Source organism: Osmerus mordax, chromosome 5 (genome assembly GCF_038355195.1).
Source record: "Osmerus mordax isolate fOsmMor3 chromosome 5, fOsmMor3.pri, whole genome shotgun sequence".
Classification (NCBI taxonomy): Eukaryota; Metazoa; Chordata; class Actinopteri; order Osmeriformes; family Osmeridae; genus Osmerus; species Osmerus mordax.
Window position 1 is genome coordinate 19092067 of NC_090054.1, and position 21977 is coordinate 19114043.

The following is a 21977-nucleotide window of genomic DNA, read 5'->3' on the forward strand; positions in this document are numbered from 1 at the left end:
TGACTCTCTCTCCTGCTCCCTCTCATGCTCTCTCTCTCTCTCCCCCGTGTCTAGACGCCATGGAAACCTTGAGGACCATGCTCCAGACAGACCAGGTCCCGTCCCAGCTGTCTGTCACCCGATTGGTCCAGGCCCTCGGTCGGCATGGGGACATCCAGGGCATCGAGGAAGCGCAGACTCTGATGAATGGAATGGGGGTGCCCCTTAACCTGTCCAGAATGGTGTTTGTCAACAACCTAGCCCTGGCCCACATCAACAAGTAAGGCCAGGAGCATTCCAGTAGCTCACTGGGTAGGGCACGGGTTCAAATCCAGCTCGGGGCTTTTTCTGCATTTCTCCACCTCTTTCTCTCCCCTACATTTCCTGTTTATCTCAGCAGTCTGTTCAATAAAGACCTAAAAAGACCCAAAATATGTCTCAAAAACAAAACGTATGGGTGCTCCGTAGTCACCTCTAGATATCAGTGTTGCAGTATTTATTTGGTGTTTCCTGAATAAGTTCTTGTCTCTGTGCCTGGATACCTGCAGCCACGGTCAGTGGGTAAATGTAGTCCATCCTTTAAGCTGTAAGTGTCCAAATGCCCTGCAGAGCAATGTCTCCAAACAGTGGAAGGACTGGATGATTGTAATTGTATCAGTGGAGAGTGTGCAGACTCAGTGACCTGCACTTAAAATCATTGCAGTCAATCATATCCTCAGATAAAGGTATAATCTACACAAACAGGGCATCTAGTTGTGTGTGTGTGTGTGTGTGCACATGTCCTCTCCTCCTTCTCTAGCCCTCCCTGACCCCCCTCCACCCCACCCCACCCTTCCACTGTGCCCCTATCTGATTTGATCAGAGATTGCTTGTGTTGAAGCTGCTGGTTGTGAACAGACCAGAGCGTTGAATCGGGGGGGGAAATCTTAACAATTCACATCCCACCAAGCTAATCACACCAGCCCCTGTCACGCCACCAGTTCATGTGAATATTTAAAGGAGCTGTACGCGCGGCGATGGCTGTGACCGGCGAGGCTGAATAATCGAAGCGAGGGCCCCCTCTGAAAGCTTCGTCTCCTTCCCCCCTCGCCGCCTCCCGCCTGCCCCCTCAGCCAGTCAGCTGGGCTGAGCCGCCCCGGCACGCCGTGTCACAGCTGCTTAGGAGCCCCCCCCCCCTCCGCAGGGTCAGAGTTCAGCCTGACAGCCCCGGCCGAGCGGAAACGCCGGCGCTGCCCACTGGAGCGCGAGCGGTGGCTTCACTTCCGCCACCGCCGTCCTCCTTGGGTCGCTTCGTTCCCCAGTCCGCCCGCATCAGGCCCACCCCTATCCCCCCCCCCCCCCCCTGCCCACTCCCCCCCCCCCCCCCCCCCCCACACACACACACACACCCACCGAGCGTTTCACCGGATGCGGGCGTCCGATAAAAGTTTGATCGGTGGGAGGAACGTTGAGTGTGTTTCTTTTCTTTTTTTCCACGTTTAACATTAGGAGAATGGTATGAGTAATCACTGCACTCTGTACTCTATATCCTTGTCTGCCTTCCTCTCTGTCAAACTATCTGTTTTGCATTGTTCCCTTAGTTCTACAGTTATTTTTAAAATCTTACCGTGGAAGCTGTTAAGGCCTATATTAAAACTATGCGCACACTAAATGTGTATAATGCGTCGGAGGTGTGTAGAAGCTTGCAAAATGACATTTCCGCTTAGTTCTGTTCCCTTAAAGCATGAGCGTTACTTTCAGTAAGTATAACTTCTCAAACTAACTCGCCTTTTCTCTCTCCAACCCCCTCCCCCGCCCTTCCCAGTGGTGACCTGGAGGAGGCGGTGGAGCGCCTGGAGGCGGTGTACACCCAGGCCAGCGACGAGCCCGCGCCCAGCATGTCTTTCGTCTTCCGGAAAGTTCTGGAGATGAACAACGAGGCTGCCCTGGACAAACGTACGATATCTACACCCAACACACACACCACACACACACCACAGACACCACACACACACCACACACCACACACACACCACACACACACCACACACACACCACAGATACCACACACACACCACACATACACCACACACAACACACAGCACACACACACAACACACAGCAGCAAACAATCCAGACACAAGGACTCAGGATTCACCCCTCTTTCACTAAAGAGAGCTGTTTATGGGTGGCTGTCTTGGGTGTGTCCTGTACAGCGACTTGAAGGTTGAGTTTCAGGTGTGTGATCTAACTGTGTGTGTGTGTGTGTGTGTGTTTGTGTGTGTGTGTGTTTGTCCAGTCAGCGCCATGGCAGAGAGACTAGCCAATCACTTTGCGTCGTACAGAGCCGCTTCCGATCTCTTTCTGCAACTACTGGAGATGGACCGCGTAGAAGATGCCAAGTTCATGCTGGCGGTGAGTGTGTGTGTGTGTCTGCTCTCACGCCTGTGTGCTGACATGTCTCTCTGCGTGTCTGTATTTACACATGTATGTGTGTGAAAGAGAGAGGGAGCAATTTCAGCCTTTTTCAAATTGCCCTCAATTTCTCCAAACTGCGTTCCCTGACTCTCGTCCCTGGTTCTGAAAGGGTGCTGTATGCGAGCGAGATGGATTTTCCACGGTTCTGTGTCACTTAGCGTTCCCCAGAGTGGCGTGAAAACACCGAGCGCTACAACGCCTAGCTTCTCCACCTTAGCTGCTCCACTTCACTGGGAGTTCCAACACCGCTCCATCAGGAGCCGTAGTCCCCATCCACATCCGTAGGTGGAGATCAGCCAGGATTCCTCACTTCCTCTGGGTTAGGGTGGTGCGTGATTTCAGTTAAATTGCTGCATCATTTGGTGGAGCAGTCCAGTAGAGGATGGCCTGGTCTGGGATGGTGTCTGGTGTCATGTGGTCCCGTAGTGGTCAGATCTGATCCAGCTTAGTCTTGTTCAGCACAGGTCTGGTGTGGTACTGTGCTACTGTACCAGGCCCCTCTCCTCTCTGCTCAGACCCGGAGTCACTTTAAGGTTGTGGAGAAAGTAGCAGGCAGGCCAACTTTTACAGGCTGTCGGAACCTAAACGGCAAACTCCTGAAAGCCTGTAACTAGGCCTAGCAGAGGAGGACCGGTCTGTTGTGAGGGGTGAGGAAATGAATTCATTAGTGCCGAGTGGGATAAAAGGTACCTAATGAAGCAGAGTGGGATACAGGGGGGGAGGAGGAGGTCCTTACGGACGTTGTATGAGGTTCATAGTGAAAGGAGGGATGGGGGGTGGGGGTGGTGGAGAGGTTAGGGGGGAGGGATGCTCCCTAGCCGTCCAGAGCTTTTAGGCGTTCGTCTGGGAGAATGTGGGGGGGGGGGGGGGGGCGCAGTCACTGCTAGTCAGACTGTCGGGACCACCCTGGAGGGGGGGGTGGAGAAAGTGGAGAATGCAGCGGAACAGCGCTGTCTAATTGGCCGATGGTACCGAAGGCCTTCTGCGTCTGAGTGGGGGCGAGCAGCGTTCTTGTTTTAATACGGGCCGCTGTTAAAAGCCTGCCGGGCCAAGCGGCTTTTAATTCACCCAAGGAGAGGGACGCACATTGTTCACGACTGGCTTGTAATCCCACCTCATTGGCTGTGAACTTGCTGCCAGGAGTCTGAGCACGGCAGGCTTTAATGCACCACTTATAGGCATGCAGGCGTACACACACATCCCAAAACACTTAGCAGAGACTTTTATCGTCTCAGAGGTGAGGTACGGGCTGGATTGTTGGCTTGAACAACTCTGCGCTAACATTTAGCTTTGGGTTTCTACGGCGCACACACACACCCATCTGACTCGCTGGCTGGCTCGTCACAGGACCGCCCGTCACCCCCTTGTCAGCTAGAAGTGAGGGGCTGCCCTGACACCCCCCCCGCGCCTGCTGCACCCCCTTCACACCAAGGTCACGACCTCTCGCCCCTCTCCCCTCATTAACACACAGCTAACTTCCTCTGCCTCACTTCCTGCTCTCCGCTAATTGGCTAAATTGTCGTGGAGAGCGAGCGACTGGTGGTGAAGTCGGGGCTAAATGCAGATGTAAATCGGGCGGGGGGGGCCCTTTCATATGACTAAGTGTAGATAATTATACTTTTGAAGTGAACAGCACTGTGCATTTTAATTTCATAAAGAAATACGTAGTTATCTAGCAGACACCCTATTAGCAATGTAATTAACCTCTGTGTTCAGAGGGCTGTGTGGAGTGTACAGAGATATGATGGTGGGGACGGGCCAGTCAAAAACACTCACAGGACCCCAAATACAACACGCACAGAAACGGTGTGTGTCTGTGTAGTTTTGTAGTTCTGGTTGTAATTATGTTTCCTGTCCCCCCCCCCCCCCCCCTCTCTCTCTCTCTCTCTCTCTCTCTCTCTCTCTCTCTCTCTCTCTCTGTCTCTGTCTGTCTGTCTCTCTCTCTGTGTGTCTGTCTCTCTCTCTGTGTCTCTCTCTCTCTCCGTAGCGCTGTAACGCCGTAGCGGAACAGAAAGACTTTCTGGTGTCGTACATGTCCAGACTGGCCCAGAAACCAGGACAGGTATAACACACACACACATACACACACACAAACATACACACTCACTCACTAGCAAGGAAGCACATTTAACCATTAATATTTGTCCCAGGGATACTCCTTGTTTACCAGGCTCTCAGTGAACAGTCAGATATTGCTTGTGTGTCAAGTTTCTCTCTCTCTCTTCCTGTCCCTCTCCTACTCCCTGTCTGCTGTAGGCGGGCAAGATCAAGACCCTGGTCAACTTAATCCCAGATTTCACAGACAAGGAGACTCTGTACGCCTACCTGCTGAAGTGTTACAGTGAGTGTCAGCGTACACCTGTGAGGCTGCGCTGCCCTCACACGGAGCTTGTCCCAGGGGCTAACTCCTGGATATGAACCGGCTCTTTAAAAATGCATCAATCAGGGCAGGAGTGAGGGGAGGGAGGTGTTCAGGAAGGGGAGGAACACATGTCAGTTAAAGAGCTAGCCGTGCAAGCTAGCCTAGCGTGCTAAACGCAACACGAACTGCTACTCTCCACCACACTGGAGACCCAGCCTACATGACTATTTCATTAGCATTCATTAGCATTAGCCCCTGACTAGCGGTCAAGGTCTGGCTGGGGGGAGAATTAAAAAATGTTCTGTTCTGTCTTTTCTCTTGTTCTTTTTACCCATCTCGGGGTTGTATTCCTCTTTGTCTCTCTCTCTCTCCCTCCCTCCTCCCCTCTCTCTCTCTCTCTCTCTCTCTCTCTCCGGTTCTTTTTTTCTGACTTCTTTCTCTTGTGTTTGTGTCCGTGTCTCCGTGTTGCTCTGGCAGATGTGGACAAAGACCTGGAGCAGGCCAAGGCCCTGTACCTACAGATGCAGCAGGAGGGGGTGGAGGTGAACCAGCTGTCTCTGAAGAGGCTGGCTGAGATGTACCGCAACGCTGGAGAGACCCCCCCCTTTACAGAGCCCCCTGTGAGAACCACACACACACACACACACATGCACACACACACATGCTGGAGAGACCCCCGCCCCCCTTTACAGAGCCCCCTGTGAGAACCACACACGCACGTACACACAAACGTGTCTTTAAATGTTTATACATACCCATACAAACACACACACATAAATGTGTCTGTCTGCCTCTGTGTGTATTTATACACCCTCATACACACTAACTGTAACCCTAGCTGGCACTTCTTGCCCTGGTGGTCTAATGGCTGCCATCATGGTTGTGTTGCCATGGGGGTTAAAAGTGGTAATCTGAGTGAGCAGCCTGCCTCGCCAGAGAATCTCTCTGCACAAAGCAACTGCTTCCTTCCACTGCTGTATTTGTTGGCTCTTGTTTGTCGAGTCGTTTCCTTCAGTGTGAGTCATAGTTCTCGGTGTAGTTTACAGACTTCTGACCTGAGAGTCAATCCAGTCGAACACAGGACTTAGAGGACCCCCCCGGCTACCGTTGGGTCACACACACACTTGCGCGCGCACAGCGCACTGATGCATGGCCCCTCGGAGACAGCAGGCAGGTATAGGAGCCCCCCCCCCCCTCCCCCCCCACCTCTCAGCCAATCCACAGAGATGGAGACAGAGAAAGAACCTCACATAGTGTCGCTGCATTATTCACATCCTGTCAGAAAGGTACGTTTCATAACCACGCTAAAGAAAACAGGGGCGAGATGGATGAGGGGGGGCGGGGGGGGTGACTCTAAACCCCCCTCCATCTCCAGTTCTCCGTTCACCTTTTTAAGTTTACACCAGCCAATCTCAGGTACTGCGCCCCCCCTCCCCCCCCTCGCGTCCGCACAGCTCTGCTGGCATCTACAAAGCGCCTCAGGAGAGGGGAGATAAGGGGAGATTTGAGGGCCGCTGCCTCTCCCTGCAACATGGCCGGCGCTATTTATCGACTTTAATTACACCGTTAATAGGGGAATATACAATGTTAGAGAAACTTTAATCTTCAGAAAGCACTCACCTTCCCCACCAAAAAAAAGGCCACTTTGCAGGCTGAAAGGAGCGATTAATTAGCAGGACTAGGGGGAGGAAAGGAGGGCCAAGCCAAATCCCTTATTTGTGTATTAATCTGGATTTAACAGATGAAACAACAGTCTGATTGGTTAAAGAAGTCCATTAGTTGGGCCCAGGGGTGCTATGTGTATTTATTTGTAATTTTTTTTGAGAGAGAAAAGCAGTAAACCACCAAGCACAGAACAGCAGTCAGTTCCCCTCATCAACCATACTGTGTGAAGTGGTCATGCAGGGTGTGGAGAGTTACTTGGTTTTGGATTCTTGTCAAGCTAACTCTTGTTCCTCCTCTTTCCTCTCCCTCTCTTCCTCTCTCCCTCTCTCTCCCTCTGTCTCTCTCTCTCTCTGAAGGAGTCGTACAAGTTCTACGCAGACAAGCTGAAGGAGAGAACCAGGGCCCCGGCTCGCTCGCCTGCAGAGGAATAACACATCTTCCCTCTCCTCTTCTCCTTTTCTCTTGCTTTTGTTCTTTTTTTTTTTATAAGCCTCAGAGCAGATTTGGTGTAATACTGTGCTGCTGTCGATGTTGATGTTGAGTCCCGTCCACCTTGCCGATGATAATTCTGATGATGATGTACAGAAGTATTTATGCTAAAATAAAAGATGCGAATTGGAAAGTTCCAGTCTTTTCTGTAGCCTGATGGGGTGGAGTTTGAGCTTGGCCAGAGAGATGCACTGTCTCACCTGGGTTGGGCTGGGTGACGGAAACAAACACACCCTGCTTCTCTAGACCTCCTCCAGTCTGTCCATGTCTTCTACCCAGGACCTCCTCGCCTTCCCTCCTTCCTGTCTTCCTCTCTCTGCTGCCAGTTGGTGGTGTAGCCAAGGGCACTGACCTCCCAACACTTGTTACGAATATGACTGTCTCAGTAAATATGGCAGCTGCCCTATATCTTATCCTAGATATTATCCCGGTATGGAATTAGAGAATATTCCAGCATCTCCCTTGACTGAATGTATGCTCTAAAATTGTATGGCTTTGTATATCAGTATAGAGTTTTAGTAGAGGAAGAAATGGCTGGAACATATCTCAAGTAGACCGCTTCAAACAATTTAATCCTTTATTAATTTTGACCCTAAAGATTTGGTAGATATATTTATCAGGCTTTTGCACCAGTGCAAAAAAACTTACATAATCTTTCATCTGCAACACAAACCCCTTTTCAGAGTGTGACTTACTAAACCTCACCGAAGCTTTTCAGAGGAGCCGCTATACTGGCACACACATTGTTAAGCTTAATAACCTTACATATACAAAAAAGATTAAGCTGTATAAAAGAAGATTGAAAATGGAACAAGCAAAAGCTGTAGATGGATATCTGCCAGAGTAGCACTCTAATCATTTGCCAAGACAAAATAAAGGAGAGGAAGAAATTCCATCATTCATGAACCGTCTTCAGAGAAGGCAGTACTTGGCTGCCATCCAGCGGCAGACAGAGGTACTGCAACAAAATGATTCCTTTGATTTGAATTTCATAAAAAGACGCTCAGAACAGATTCCCAACACGTATGATCACGGTTGGAACATTTGATCTACACTTTGTGTGTAGATCAGCCTAGGTTAGGAACATTTGAAAAAATATATTTGGTCTACTATCGAGTCTTTTAAACTGCGGTTGGAACCATGAAGCTTCGGTCAACAGGAGTTGGAAGGCAATGTGAGCACGCTCTCCAGGTGAGGGGGGCCGGGTAGAGAGAGAACCCCACAGCTGGAGAGTCAAGATCAGGCTAGGGTGGTTTCACCAGTCCTGACTGGATTTCTGCTTGATGAACTTGAGGGACAGGTAGTATAGGAGCATGAAGGCCACACAGACTAGAACCAGAACCAGGTAGCAGGAGTACAGTGGGTACTGGTTCATATCCATGGCCTCCACTATCTGTAATTAGAACACACACACACAGAAAAGGGTCATTAAGCTGCTTTAGCATCGAGGGAAACTGTTGATATCCATCTTGACAGCTGATGTATACATTGCTGTCGATGTGCGGTTAATCAGGTACTTACAAATATGCCGTCTAAGTTGAGAGTGATGTTGCCGAGGGTGATGGGGTACTTGGTGTCCCGGAACTGGACCTGTAACATTCCGTCGAACCCCCATCGCATGAAGGAGGCGTGGGAGAACCATGAGGCAACTGGAGGAGAGGGGGTAGGGGGGGGGGGGGGGGGGGGGGGCATAAGGTAAGATGACAGGAAGCAGGATGTTCTCCATCAAATCTAAATGTATTTGCTTGGCCCTTTATTACAAGCACCGTCACAGAGGACTTCACACACGCCCATAGAACTGCTCCTAACCCAAACTAAACCCTCAAGGAAGACGAGGAAAAGCTCCCAGGGAAACTCATCCAGGGGAGAACCCTCGGGACGCCAGCCTCCTCACTCACCCATCCACAAGTTCTCCAGGCTGATGACAAAGCCCCCTGTCAGGTAGAAGACTGTGAAGAGGGCGTTGCCCATGAAGGCCGACGTCTGCAGGGTGGGCAGGGCCGCCGCCACGAACAGCGCCATGGCGCGGCTGCAGTACACCATCAGGAACACAAACAGGAAGTTGAGCAGGAAGCGGTCAGGGGCTGGGTTGAGGCCTCCCAGCCAGTAGATGGGCAGACCGTAGACCAATGAGAACACACAGTGTTCTGGGAGCTCCCCCAGTATCTAGGGAAGATGGAGAGACACATATTATACACACGACATACAGTGTACACACACACACACACACATATGCACCCACCACCCTCTCAATATTTACTAAGACAGGTTGCAGCACCAGTTTTATAAAGGGCTTACTGATGAATGGAGCTTTACTGACCCCTGGTGGCTGAGAGTGTAAGTGCAGTTAGGTGAATGTGAAGCCCAGGATTGTAGAGATTGGTCTGGAATTTTGGGAGTTCATAGTGGAGTTAGTGAATTTAGTCGATGTGTTACCTTGGCGAAGAAGTATGAGGTGACTGAGTACATGCCGTCCTCCAGTTCGTGGTACAACATGGCTCTCTCAGAGTGACCTGTGGGTTCAGAGATCGTAACGTCACGTCAAGATCCTATCTTGACGACAACAAAAATTCTGCTCATATAAGTAGCATCAGGATATTCCGTTTCTCCTACTGACTCAAACTTGTTTTGACTGAGATCAAACAGCCGACCGTCCTCTGGCTGGACAGGTCAGCTGCACTCACACTTGGCTATGACGTCCAGCACCACAGCGAACGGCGTAATCGCTCCGATCATGTAGAGGAGCGCTACTGTGTCCTGGAGGGACAGCCTCTGTTCCCCCGCCCCGAAGTACAGGAACCCCATCAGGAGGGCCATGAGCAGGGCCTCGAACCCGTGCACCAGCATGGTCACCAGATCCCGGAAGTCATTGTACACCTGACGCCTGAGGAGGAGAAGGAAGAAGAGGAGGAGGAGGAGGAGGATGAGGAGGAAGAGGAGAAGAAGAGGGCTAAGTAAAAGAATGAGTAAATGATGGAGGAGGAGAGGTTAAAGGGTGAAGTAACCTCCAGTCCTAATGATCTCTCCCACCTATGCACTTCTTGGGTCATTTGGGGGTAATGACCCAAGTTAGCCTGTGCTAACTTGCTGTTTGATCAGGTGATATACCACCATGAATTACATTTGTCTCTTCTTATTAGAGACTCACTAATTGGCTATCTGGTTAGTGAAGTGATAAGAAGGTTGGTTAGATTCAGGGGTAAGAACCCACCTGAAGAGGATGGTGAACTGGTGGAGCCGGCCAGGAAGACGGTCTCTCTGATTGGTCACAGTGATCACTTCCTCGTCCCGCGGCTTGGGCGGGTCGCTGGTGGGAGAAGTTTCAAGTCACACGGACAGGACTTTAAGTAGTGCTCTAAGTACATCCCCTCTGCACTGTGTGCTTGTGTGGGGACTCGAGATGTTCTCCGACTGCTAGCTCAGTCGACCTTACCTCACAACCTCCAGCGGGTTGGAAGACTCTGGTGCCTTCCACATGAAGTCCTCCATCCCCTTGACCTTCTCCACAAACTGAGTGGCCAGCACCCCAGCCCTCTCCAAACACTCTGCCTCCCTCTCTGGGCTGCGCCGGTCTATACTGATGAGATCCACTGAGGACACACACACAATCATGAAAGAATGAGGCAAAACTATCACACAGTATATACACATACTTTGTATGTCACATATCTGGGTCTATGTGTGTCTGTCTACCAGTCTTTCTGCCAGTCGGTCTCTACACCTACTCCACCAACACCGCCCAACCTACCGTAGAAGTCGGAGGGGTTGCAGTAGCGCGGGCAGGGGTGTCCCAGGCTGGTGAAGTAGGGTACCATCTCCCGGGCCGGGCCACAGTACACGGCCGACCCAGAGGAGAGAAGGACCACCTGGTCAAACAGCTGGAAGATGTCGGAGCGGGGCTGGTGGACGGACAGCAGCACCAGGCGGTTCCCCCGGGCCAGCCGGGACAGGGTGATGACCAGGTTGTGGGCTGTGAAGCTGTCCAGGCCTGACGTGGGCTCGTCCAGGATCAGGATGCCTGCCCGCACAGGAGAAGCTGCAGGTTAGCTGGAGGTATCAGGTGTGTAGTGTCTATGGGTATTGTATGTTAGTTTGGGGTGTAGTGTTGCCTCCATACAGGAATAATACTTTTTATTTTGCTGTCTCCCCACCCCATCCAACCCCCTCCTCTCCTCACCTCACCTCCCCCTCTCCCCCCTGCCCCTCCCCCTCCTCACCAGGGTTCCAGAGCAGCTGCACAGCGATGCTGACCCGCCTCCTCTCCCCTCCGGACACGCCCCTCACAGAGTCGTTGCCGACCCTGGTGTGGGCGCACTGGCGCAAACGCAGCTCGGCGATGACATCATCAACCTGTGCCGGGAGGTGCAACGAGGGTTAGCGAGGGTTCTGATTTGACTCTGTAGTGTTGAGACGGTTTCTATAAATGAGAGAATCATCAGTCTACCAGCCTTTTTGATTACCAGGCTGGGCTTATATTCACTCAAAGATCATCAAGGGAGTCAGGTGGCTGAGCGGTTAGGAAATCGGGCAAGTAATCGGAAGGTTGCCAGTTCGATTCCAGGCCGTGCCAAATGACGTTGTGTCCTTGGGCAAGGCACTTCACCCTACTTGCCTCGGGGTTGAAATGTCCCTGTACTTACTGTAAGTCGCTCTGGATAAGAGCATCTGCTAAATGACTAAATGTAAAGTTATGATCATCCGAGGGTTCACAACACTTTTTACCAATCCCATGGAGCCGTAGCTATGTGCCAGGCCAGGCCATGCCAGGCCATGCCAGGCCATGCCAGGCCATGCCAGGCCATGCCAGGCCATGCCAGGCCATGCCAGGCCATGCCAGGCCATGCCAGGCCATGCCAGGCCATGCCAGGCCATGCCAGGCCATGCCAGGCCATGCCAGGCCATGCCAGGCCATGCTTACCCGCTGGTCTCTCTGGGCGTCTGTGAAGTGTGTGGGCAGCCGCAGCTTGGCCACGAAGGTGAGCGTCTCTCTGACGGTGAGGTGTGGCAGCAGCCGGTCGTCCTGGCGCACGTGGGCGATGCTCTTCCTCACCAGCTGGGGGGTGCTGGGACGCCCGTTAATCAGCACGTGGCCCGATGTCATGCAGCCGCCCTCGTCACGACACGTGATCACGTCCAGCAGGGACGTTTTACCACAGCCTGGGACCACACACACACACACACACACACACACACACACACTGGGGTCTTTGAAATGTTCACTGCACTCTGTGAAGGTTTTGTAAAACTCTCTCTTGGAAGTCGCTTTGGATAAAAGCGTCTGCTAAATGCATAAATGTAATGTAATGTTTACGTGGAGTTGCTCTACTCTACAGGTGTGGAGCGTATCGAAACCCTTCGTACCTGAGCTTCCAATGACGGCCAGCATCTGTCCACTGTGCACACGCAGGTTCAGGTTGCTGATGGCAGTCTGCTTGTCACCCTTCATCTCCCAGGGCATCTTAAACTCTGACAACCTTTCATACCACGGGATCTGGGCCGCAGTGTTGACCTGGCATGCAAAACAAACACACCCAAGTACATATCACAGTAGATGCCACTGTAGAACCAACACATCAACGTTAACCCCCCAAAGATATTTTCATGGAGAGCATGCGTTTGGGAGGATGAGGGAGGATGATGGGGGAGGATGATGAAGAGGGAAGATGATGGGGGAGGATGATGAAGAGGGAAGATGAAGGGGGAGGATGATGAAGAGGGAGGATGATGGGGGAGGATGATGAAGAGGGAGGATGATGAAGAGGGAGGATGATGGGGGAGGATGATGAAGAGGGAGGATGATGGGGGAGGATGATGAAGAGGGAGGATGATGAAGAGGGAGGATGATGGGGGAGGATGATGAAGAGGGAGGATGATGAAGAGGGAGGATGATGGGGAAGGATGAAGAGGGAGGATGATGAAGAGGGAGGATGATGAAGAGGGAGGATGATGGGGAAGGATGAAGAGGGAGGATGATGAAGAGGGAGGATGATGGGGAAGGATGAAGAGGGAGGATGATGAAGAGGGAGGATGACGAAGAGGTTACCTCATAGTGCAGGTTGCTAACCTCCAGCTTGTTGCAGCCTCCGCTGTAGGTGAAGTAGAGACCGCTGTCTTCCTCTGACACACAGAACAGGCTTTTCTGAGAGGAGGAGAGGAGAGGTTACTGAGGGTATACAGACACACACACACACGCGCACACACACACAGACAATACAGAGGACAGAGCACACCTAGCATGACAGTTAGATGAGACCCAATAGTCTTTTCAGTGTAAAACATTTTGTTTATTACAGAATCATTATTTTAAAAACTGTCATTAACCATACATATGCTCTTCCTGGGTTATTTATCAAGGCCATTGCTGGAACAATTATCCGTGCACGTTTAACTGTCCAATGATTCCTTTGTAAATTGTGAGTGATTGTGTGTGTGATTGTGTGTACATAAAGCAGTGCGCAGGTAAACAGTCGCTGGGAACCAAACCAGATCTGGCGTCCTCAACCATCAACCCGTCAGCATGATGCAACAAACCAGTTACCTCTGAGAAATTATCTATAGATCAGCCCCGCCCAAAGATAGCAGATGAACCTAAATGACCCCCTGCTTATCTCTTGTGTTTGTTAAGTGCAGGTTATTTGCCTGTTAAACTAAGACTGACCTTAATCCTGACACATTCTGAAGATGGGAAATTACTGGATCGTAAGAAATGTGACAATCTACGCCACTTTTGTCTGACCGTAACTTTCAACTGTAATACTCACCCTCTGTGATGACCCCTTTGTCAAGGATCCCTCATCAGCCTCTGACCCCATGGTTACTGATGTCCGCGAGAGGTTGTGGTCAAGAGGTCGTCAACCCCCCTTCCGTTCACATTCGTGGATTGTTCAGGTCCCCTGCTCTTGTTTTTCCTCCTTCCTTCCTTCCTTCCTCCTTCCTTCCTTCTTTCTCTTCTCTCCCTACTTTTCTACTCTTCCCCAAACATGAAATAATGAATCCAGAACGCACCTGCCTTGGCCGAACCAAGGGTCTGGGACCAGAGACTGTTAGTTAGATTAGTTCTCCTACATCAGAGCCTCATAGCGCTGCGTTGGTGTGACAGAACAACTCTATCCGGAGCCTTGTTGAGCGCAGAGTGACAAGTGGTAGAGTGACAGACCTGTCTAGCTAGCTCACTGTAGCCAACACGAGCACAGCATGGTCTTTATACAACCACTGAGCAAAGTTCCTTCTGATAACAGACTAGGTTTATTGTGCCACACAGACACTGTCGCAACCGACTGGAAATAATCACAGAGACACATGGAATACAGCGAAACAACACAAATACAAAATCACACTAGCATAGTAAGTAATAAGTACGCTCTCATTCTGCTCTGGTCCGTGGGTGTCCGGACGGCTGAGAGATGAACGGAACGTACTCCATGGAGGCCGTTGAAGAACAGACGGCGAGTGCCATGTTGAAGGAGTCCTTCAAGTATGTCGGGGACAAGAGCGTGATGAGTAGAGGAGTTCTGGCCGAGCAGCTCGAGCCCTCCTGCGGACTGAGTGTCAGCAAGATATCCTACACTGTCAGGTAAGGGTGCCTGGCAGTCTGTTTACACAGTTCAAAATATGTAATCATTACATTTAGTAATTTAGCAGACACTCTTATCCAGAGCAATTTACAGCAAGTACAGGGACATTCCCCCGATGCAAGTAGGGTGAAGTGCCTTGCCCAAGGACACAACGTCATTTTTGCACGGCCGGGAATCGATCTGGCAACCTTCTGTTGACTAGCCCGATTCCCTAACCGCTCAGCCATCTGACTCCCTCCCTAGTCAACTACTAACTGTACCATCATTGTCAGTGTATGCCTTTAAAACCTCAGAACATATTTTCCACTTCCAGACCATGTTGTTAAAGAAAAGATGTGTTAATTTATTGTTGATTACCGGCCAGTAAAATTGAATGTTTATAATCTTTCTTAAGAAACACAACTGTTTACCACATCACTTTTAAACTTGTACCTGAACCTATGCAAACTAATTCAAAGTTACCTGTCTCTGTCTGTGTCTGTGTCTCTGTGTGTGTGTGTGTGTGTGTGTGTGTGTGTGTGTGTCTGTGTCTTTGTGTGTGTGTGTCTGTGTCTGTGTCTCTGTCTGTGTCTGTGTGTGTGTGTGTGTGTGTGTCTGTGTCTGTGTCTGTGTCTCTGTGTGTGTGTGTGTGTGTCTGTGTCTCTGTGTGTGTGTGTGTGTCTGTGTCTCTGTGTGTGTGTGTGTGTCTGTGTCTCTGTGTGTGTGTGTGTGTCTGTGTCTCTGTGTGTGTGTGTGTGTCTGTGTCTCTGTGTGTGTGTGTGTCCAGTGAGCGTTTGGGCCCCTGGTGGGATCTTCCCTCCTACAGGAAGAGGTGGATACGTCAGATCCTCAACGATGTCTCCTTCCATGTGGACAGTGGTCAGATTATGGGCATTCTGGGAAACTCAGGTACAGTATAGATAGCTATGAAGAACCATCTCCTTATCGCATAGCCCTGTACAGAACCATCTCTCAACCACACTAGAACTGTGTGTGTGTATGTGTGTGTGTGTGTGTGTGTGTGTGTGTGGTAGGCTCAGGGAAGACCACCCTCATGGATGCCATCTCAGGCAGGATTGGTAACGCTGGTGTTCTCCTGGGTGAGGTGGCCATCAACGGGAGGAAACTGAAGAGAGAGCAGTACAAAGACTGTTTCTCCTATGTGCTTCAGGTAACCCCATGAGCTCCCTCAGCATGGTGTCAGCCACACACACACACACACACACACATGCAACCTGCAGTGCACGGGCTAGTAATCTGATTTATGCTAATTCAAGTAGATAAGTTCAACTTATCTCATAACACTGTGTGTCTCTGTGTGTACGCTCTCGGTTATGTGTGACCAGACGGTTATCCCTGTTACTTATTTCACCGTAAATTCATTAGTATCGCACTTTATCTGATAAGTGATAACGGTGTGTATGTGCTTGTGTATCTACCTGCTCGTGGCTGTGTGTGTTTATGCTGGATGACATTTCACTGAGCTTTGGCCCGTGAAAGCTACAGTGGAAGAAAGTAGGAGTGGGTGAGAGGTCAAGGCCGGGGTAACTAACGGTCACGTCCTGCCCGAACTGAAGGAACTGTGGCCTGGCTGCTGGGGGGAAATTAACTTGAGTTACAGATAGACTCCTCATATGCTAATCTCTCTCATGGGTGTCCATGTGTATCCACGGCATGAATTAAATCATACCCCGGTCGCTGGAAATAATCTCTCCACTTTGGAGCAGATAAAAATCCTGCCGGTTCGTGGGGGTTCTGTATTAGGCCGGTCATTAACTTTCCGCCCTAAGCCGGCAAGGAGGCTGTGATATTAAATTTCTCAGTAATTAAGAAGGACTGAGGAGTTGGGGTTGGAAGTGTAGCAGTCCAAGCACCTGCTGTGTTAATTAAGGTGACTGGCGAAGTCACCAGGTTCACCACTGTCTCCGGTCCCTGTAGCGGAAAGAGTGCTGATAAACAGCTCTACGGTCGTTTCACGACACACACGCATTCACGGCTCTCAAACATACGATTTTTCTTGGAGCAGTTTCAAATGAACTATGAACTCATTTCATCCATGAGACAGAGATAGAGAGGGAGAAAGTTGGAGAGACTGGGATATAGTTAAAGAGCAGGAATGGTTGATCAACATAAAGTTGTTGTACCATGTAGCTTCTTAGGTAAGAGTCTCCTCCTCTCCTCTTAACTCTCTCTCTCCCTTCTCCTCGTCTTAACTCCTCTCCTCCCTTCTCCTCCTCTATCCTCCCCTCTCTTCTCCTCCTCTATCCTCCCCTCTGCTGACCTCCCCTCTCCACCAGAGTGATAACTTGTTGAGCTACCTGACAGTGAAGGAGACGCTCTCCTTCACGGCCCAGCTGGCTTTAAAGGGACACTCAGCTGAGCTCATCCAGAAGAAGGTAGGTACATTTACATGTATTCATTTAGCAGACGCTCTTATCCAGAGCGACTTACAGTAAGTACAGGGACATTCCCCCCGAGGCAAGTAGGGTGAAGTGCCTTGCCCAAGGACACAACGTCATTTGACACGGCCGGGAAACGAACCAGCAACCTTCTGATTACCAGCTCGATTCTCTAACCGCTCAGCCACCTGACTCCCTTAGTTAGTCCACGAGGCTCCCCTGGCGCCCGCACCACCCTGCTGGCATCACATCTGCACACTAAACACACCCTGTGGGCTTCTAACACAAACATATATTAAACCATTCGCAAATTCTGTCTGATATTTGAGGTGCGCTTCATTTACTGACCCAGCGCAGCATCCGCCCTGTGAGTTCCGACATTCCACAGAGCGTAGGCAGGGATGATGTCATGGGTGAATGTAAACACTGATCATGGACACACAGGTGTCGTCCGTCATGGCAGAGCTGAGTCTGGGCCATGTGGCTCACAGCGTGATCGGAGGACGGATCTTCCCAGGGATCTCTGGGGGGGAGAGGAGGAGGGTGTCTATCGCCAGCCAGCTGCTTCAGGACCCCAGTGAGTACAAACAGGCTGTCTGCGGCGGTGCCTGCTCGGAATTACATTACCCAAGAAGAAGCCTCTGAAAGGACATGAATATATTATTATTTCACGTTTGAAAATTAGAAACTCAAACTTAAAAGGGTTTGTGTATTTATGATACAAGAGCGCCACCTTGAATAAAAGAAAAATTTGATCACAGCCAGTCCGTCCCTCGTAAAGTATTAAGAGAGGTTAGCCTGCTCTGGGAATAAAGTGACTGATGGCAGCAAAGGCAAAAGGAGGGATGGAGGAAGGTGATGAAAAACAGGGTTATCACACACTCTGGATTAAGACGGATCCTATGGAGAGTGGTGGGGGTGGTCTTGGGGGGGGTCCCAGGTGGACTTTATCAGGGCCAGGGGACCCCCAGGGGGGTTGAGGGGTCTCAGGCTTCATTCAGGATTAGACAGACCACTCTACTTTTGAATAGTGGGCCGCAGTAATGAGAGTTTCCATTCGCTGCCTCTTCAATCAACCAGGAAATGAATTAATCACACACAATTAATGTTTCTGCTAATTCCACTCAGCCTTTATATTAAGAGGCAATCTTTTAATTGTCCTAATTAGAGAAATTAACAGAAAGTACATTATCTTTAACAGAACTTCCCCTTTGAGAGGTCTGTCCCACTTTAAAAAGTTAAGCTTTTAAAACTTAGCACCAGCTGATATCATTTATTTTGTATAACTTCTGTTTTGTGTAGCTTAAAGGCAGGGTCGGTAATGTAGAGATGCACTTTTTGTCATATTTGCTCAAATAAACTTCACATCCTAATACAATGATTAGACGGATGATACTTGTCTGTCTAGCTACCTACCTCTCTACTTCCCGGCATTAGTCAGGCAGATCGTTATGTGTTTTAGGGGAATGGCTTTGGAGGGAGGGATATTTGGGTTTGAATCCTTTCAAACTCAAGCCAAAATTTCTAGGTTCACAAAATGTACCAATCCTGCCTTTAATGTGCTTAACATGGCAATGTCATTACAGAGGTCATTCTTCTGGATGAGCCGACCACAGGATTGGATAGCATGACCGCCAATCAGATCGTGGTGCTGCTGGCAGAGCTGGCCAGGAGGGACCGTATCGTCATAGTGACCATCCACCAACCACGTTCTGAGCTCTTTAGGGTGAGAAAGATTGGAGATGCCTCCATCTAAACTTCGACTGTGAATCTTTTAGTGTTGATCATTCATGTGTTTCTGCTCCCCAGGTCTTCAGCAGAATTGCCATCATGAGCAGAGGAGAGATGGTTTTCTGTGGACAGCCGGGGGAGATGGTGGACTTCTTCAGCCAGAGTGGTTACGAATGTCCCGACTACTGCAACCCTTTTGATATCTACGGTACCGAGCACTTAGCTCCACCCGACTCCATTCCGACATCCGGCCTAACTATTATCTGTCATCACCCCTGACCCCTCTCTCATCCAGCTGTCCTCTGATTGGCTTCCAGTGGACCTGACGTCGGTGGACACTCGCAACAGCGAGAGAGAGGCCGCCACCTACAGTCGCATGCACGACATCACCTCGTCCTATCAGAGGTCAGAGATCTACCAGAGCATGCTGCGCCAGATCGAGCAGAGCAGTCAGAGGACAGACAAACCTGGCATCCCCTTCAAGAGCACAGAGTCTCCCAGCGGATTCACCAAGCTGGCTGTGCTGCTCAGGTCAAAACACAGCTTCTTCTTTTTTCTCCCCTCAAATTTGAATTGAGAACGAATGAGATATCGAATTTTCCATACCTTTCTCTCTCTCTCTCTCTCTCTCTCTCTCTCTCTCTCTCTCTCTCTCTCTCTCTCTCTCTCTCTCTCTCTTGTGTGTGTGTGTGTTTGTGTGTAGGAGGACGGTGAGGAACTTGTCCAGAGACAGGATGGGCGTCCTCATGCGTCTGTCCCAGAACCTGATCTACGGCCTCTTTGTAGCCTTCTTCGTCATGAGGCTGGACCTGGACGTCACAAAGGGGGCAGTGCAGGACCGGATAGGCATCATCTACCAGTCCATGGGGGCGTCGCCCTACACTGGCATGCTGAACGCTGTTGCTCTGTGTGAGTGTCCACCGTGATGCCTTACAACCGCATGCTCTACCGTACCTGACAGTGTTATAGGGTAGGAGACACTGGTAGCAGTGCAGAGCAAGGACCGATGATTGAAGAAGAAGAACACACACAGAAAATCACATCTCCACACAGAAAATCCTGAGAAATACCCCACCTAAGCACCGGTTAAAGTGAAATAATGAAGTGAAATAATTAAAAGATTTCCATCCCCCTTCCTCTGACGCTAACCCTCTGCTCTGTCTTGTCCTGTGTGTGTGTGTGTGTGTAGTCCCTGCCTTGCGGGCTATCAGTGACCAGGAGAGTAAGGATGGTCTGTACAGCAAATGGCAGATGTTCCTGGCCTACATCATCCACATCCTCCCCTTCAGCATTGTCAGCGTGTTCATATTCTCCTCCTTCCTCTACTGGTAAGAGTGTGTGTATATTAGTGTTTGAGTGTATGTGTGTGTGTGTTCACTAGGAGGAGAATACTGTTTTCATGTATGTTTTACTTACAGTACAAGCATTCTGTGTGAATGTGAAATTAAACACCAGTCCGACCTGTGAATATGGCATGTACAGTAATCCCATCCTCCTCCTCCTCTTACATTTACATTTAGTCATTTAGCAGACGCTCTTATCCAGAGTGACTTACAGTAAGTACAGGGACATTTCCCCGAGGCATGTAGGGTTAAGTGCCTTGCCCAAGGACACATCATTTTTTACGGCCAGAACCGAACCGGCAACCTTCTGATTAATAGCCTGATTTCCTAACCGCTCAGCCATCTGACCCCCACCTCCTCTTCCCTCTCTCCCAGGACAGTGGGGATGTTCCCTGAGTCGTGGCGCTTCCTGTGTTTTGCCGCCGTGATCCTGGTTCCTCACGTGGTGGGGGAGCTGCTGACCCTGGTGCTGCTCGGCGTGGTGCAGAACCCCAACATGGTCAACAGCGGCGTGGCGCTGCTCAACGTGGCGGGCATCATGGTGGGCTCCGGTTTCCTCAGGTGAGACCATGACCCAACACGTGAAGCGCTGCTGGAGATCCATGCTGGCCGTGTGGTTGTGTGGAAGTAGTCTGTACGAATGACAACCCGTCCTTCAGTTTGCTTGAGTTGATTTAGATCCTCCAGCAATGTAAAGGTTTTGGAGGTTCCAATCGTGGAATGGAACCCACAGTCAATGTGTTTGTTTTGTAACACTGCCTTTGAGAGCATGGTTGAGAGAGGAAGCCAGTACTAAGTTTGTCCCTCGCCCCCCTCCGTAGGAGCACCCAGCAGATGCCTGTGGTGTTCCAGTGGCTCAGCTACCTCACCTTCCAGAAGTACGGCTGCGAGCTGCTCATCGTCAACGAGTTCCACGGTCTTAACTTCACTTGCAGTAAGTGACACACAAAACCAATGCTCTTTCCAGTAAACACCATCACATCTGTTAAAATATTTGCATTAAAAACTAAAAAGAAATATCTTATTGTGTTTATGGCTTAAAATATACTACGCTTTTAGAGTTGTTTTAGAGCAGGGACTATCCGCTATCTAATTCCTGTCTCTTTGTGATGACATCATCCCCAGGTCAAACCAGTCTACCCGGTGCTTGTCTGATCACGGATGGAGGTCAGATCATTGACCAGGGTTACCCAGGAGCTCTCTCCCGCTTCACTCTGGACTTCCTCCTGCTCTATGCCTTCCTGCCAGCCCTGGTGCTTCTCGGGGTTATCAGCTACAAGATCAGAGACCACCTCGTACGGAACTGACAGACGACCACTTCCTGGCTGAGTCTGTCGTCATGAGCACACAGCAAAAATATGCTTGTCTTTGTACTGTAGCCACAGAAATAACGATATACACAGTCCTCAGGCTATAAGGAAATAATGAGACATGAGACAGATATAGTGACATGAGACATGGTATTTTTCCACTATCTTTAAATGCTCTGGTTTCCGGTGCTGTAGTAGGACTATTGGTGTGCATCTTCAGTTGCCATATCCTGCTAGCTCTATGTAGATAATTTACCGTATGTTATATGACAAAAGTGTGAAAGATGGATCCCAGGTATTTAAAACTTGAACAATTGTGACATTATACTGGTGAATTCACCTCTTTACAATTGAAATATGAATTTATGTAAAAAAAAAAAAAATCTGATTCGAGATTCGAAAAATTCAGGTTGCTCAATTTTCATTTTTGGGGAGCTGAATTTTACTGTTCGAATATGAGAAACCTGAATTTCTGATCCTTGAATTATTGGATCGGATTTTATTTTTCACTGAAATAAATTCCTATTTCAATTGTAAAGAGGTCTAATTCAAAATCAACAAATTCAGTGGTGTTTAAATTTCAATATTACATATTCAATTACTTTTTAAGTTCGAAACATTGTCACTGATTTGCTTCCATAGGAAACTGTTAGAATAAATAATTTATTTTACAAAATACATAAGACACC

The 21977-nt window shown here is 49.7% G+C and overlaps 3 protein-coding genes across 3 annotated transcripts in view; 2 read left to right on the forward strand and 1 right to left on the reverse strand.

Moving 5' to 3' along the window:
- The window catches only part of lrpprc (leucine-rich pentatricopeptide repeat containing), a 41093-nt gene extending 34008 nt beyond the window's left edge, over positions 1–7085 (forward strand). Inside the window, exons 32-38 of the mRNA XM_067236873.1 lie at positions 55–259; positions 1784–1914; positions 2258–2373; positions 4424–4498; positions 4693–4777; positions 5276–5418; positions 6820–7085. Coding sequence (XP_067092974.1) covers positions 55–259; positions 1784–1914; positions 2258–2373; positions 4424–4498; positions 4693–4777; positions 5276–5418; positions 6820–6894 — 830 coding nt within the window. The 3' untranslated portion in view covers positions 6895–7085. The remainder of the gene's footprint in view (positions 1–54; positions 260–1783; positions 1915–2257; positions 2374–4423; positions 4499–4692; positions 4778–5275; positions 5419–6819) is intronic.
- Positions 7086–7533: 448 nt separating this feature from the next.
- abcg8 (ATP-binding cassette, sub-family G (WHITE), member 8) lies at positions 7534–13774 on the reverse strand. Its single transcript, XM_067236678.1, has 13 exons — positions 13714–13774; positions 12996–13091; positions 12314–12461; positions 11871–12109; positions 11170–11302; positions 10701–10970; positions 10386–10542; positions 10164–10259; positions 9637–9836; positions 9389–9465; positions 8851–9118; positions 8474–8601; positions 7534–8345 (listed from the first exon to the last, which is right to left on the reverse strand). The coding sequence occupies exons 1-13, from the start codon at positions 13762–13764 to the stop codon at positions 8208–8210; spliced, it is 2001 nt and encodes a 666-aa protein (XP_067092779.1). The 5' UTR covers positions 13765–13774; the 3' UTR covers positions 7534–8207.
- A 581-nt stretch (positions 13775–14355) lies between these two features.
- Positions 14356–21507, forward strand: abcg5 (ATP-binding cassette, sub-family G (WHITE), member 5). The gene is made up of 13 exons (XM_067236887.1): positions 14356–14525; positions 15293–15414; positions 15540–15676; positions 16803–16901; positions 17349–17481; positions 18491–18630; positions 18714–18843; positions 18953–19166; positions 19339–19544; positions 19825–19963; positions 20354–20539; positions 20800–20912; positions 21104–21507. Exons 1-13 carry the CDS (start codon positions 14356–14358, stop codon positions 21283–21285), a joined length of 1971 nt encoding a protein of 656 aa, XP_067092988.1. The 3' UTR covers positions 21286–21507.
- The last annotated feature ends 470 nt before the right edge of the window (positions 21508–21977 follow it).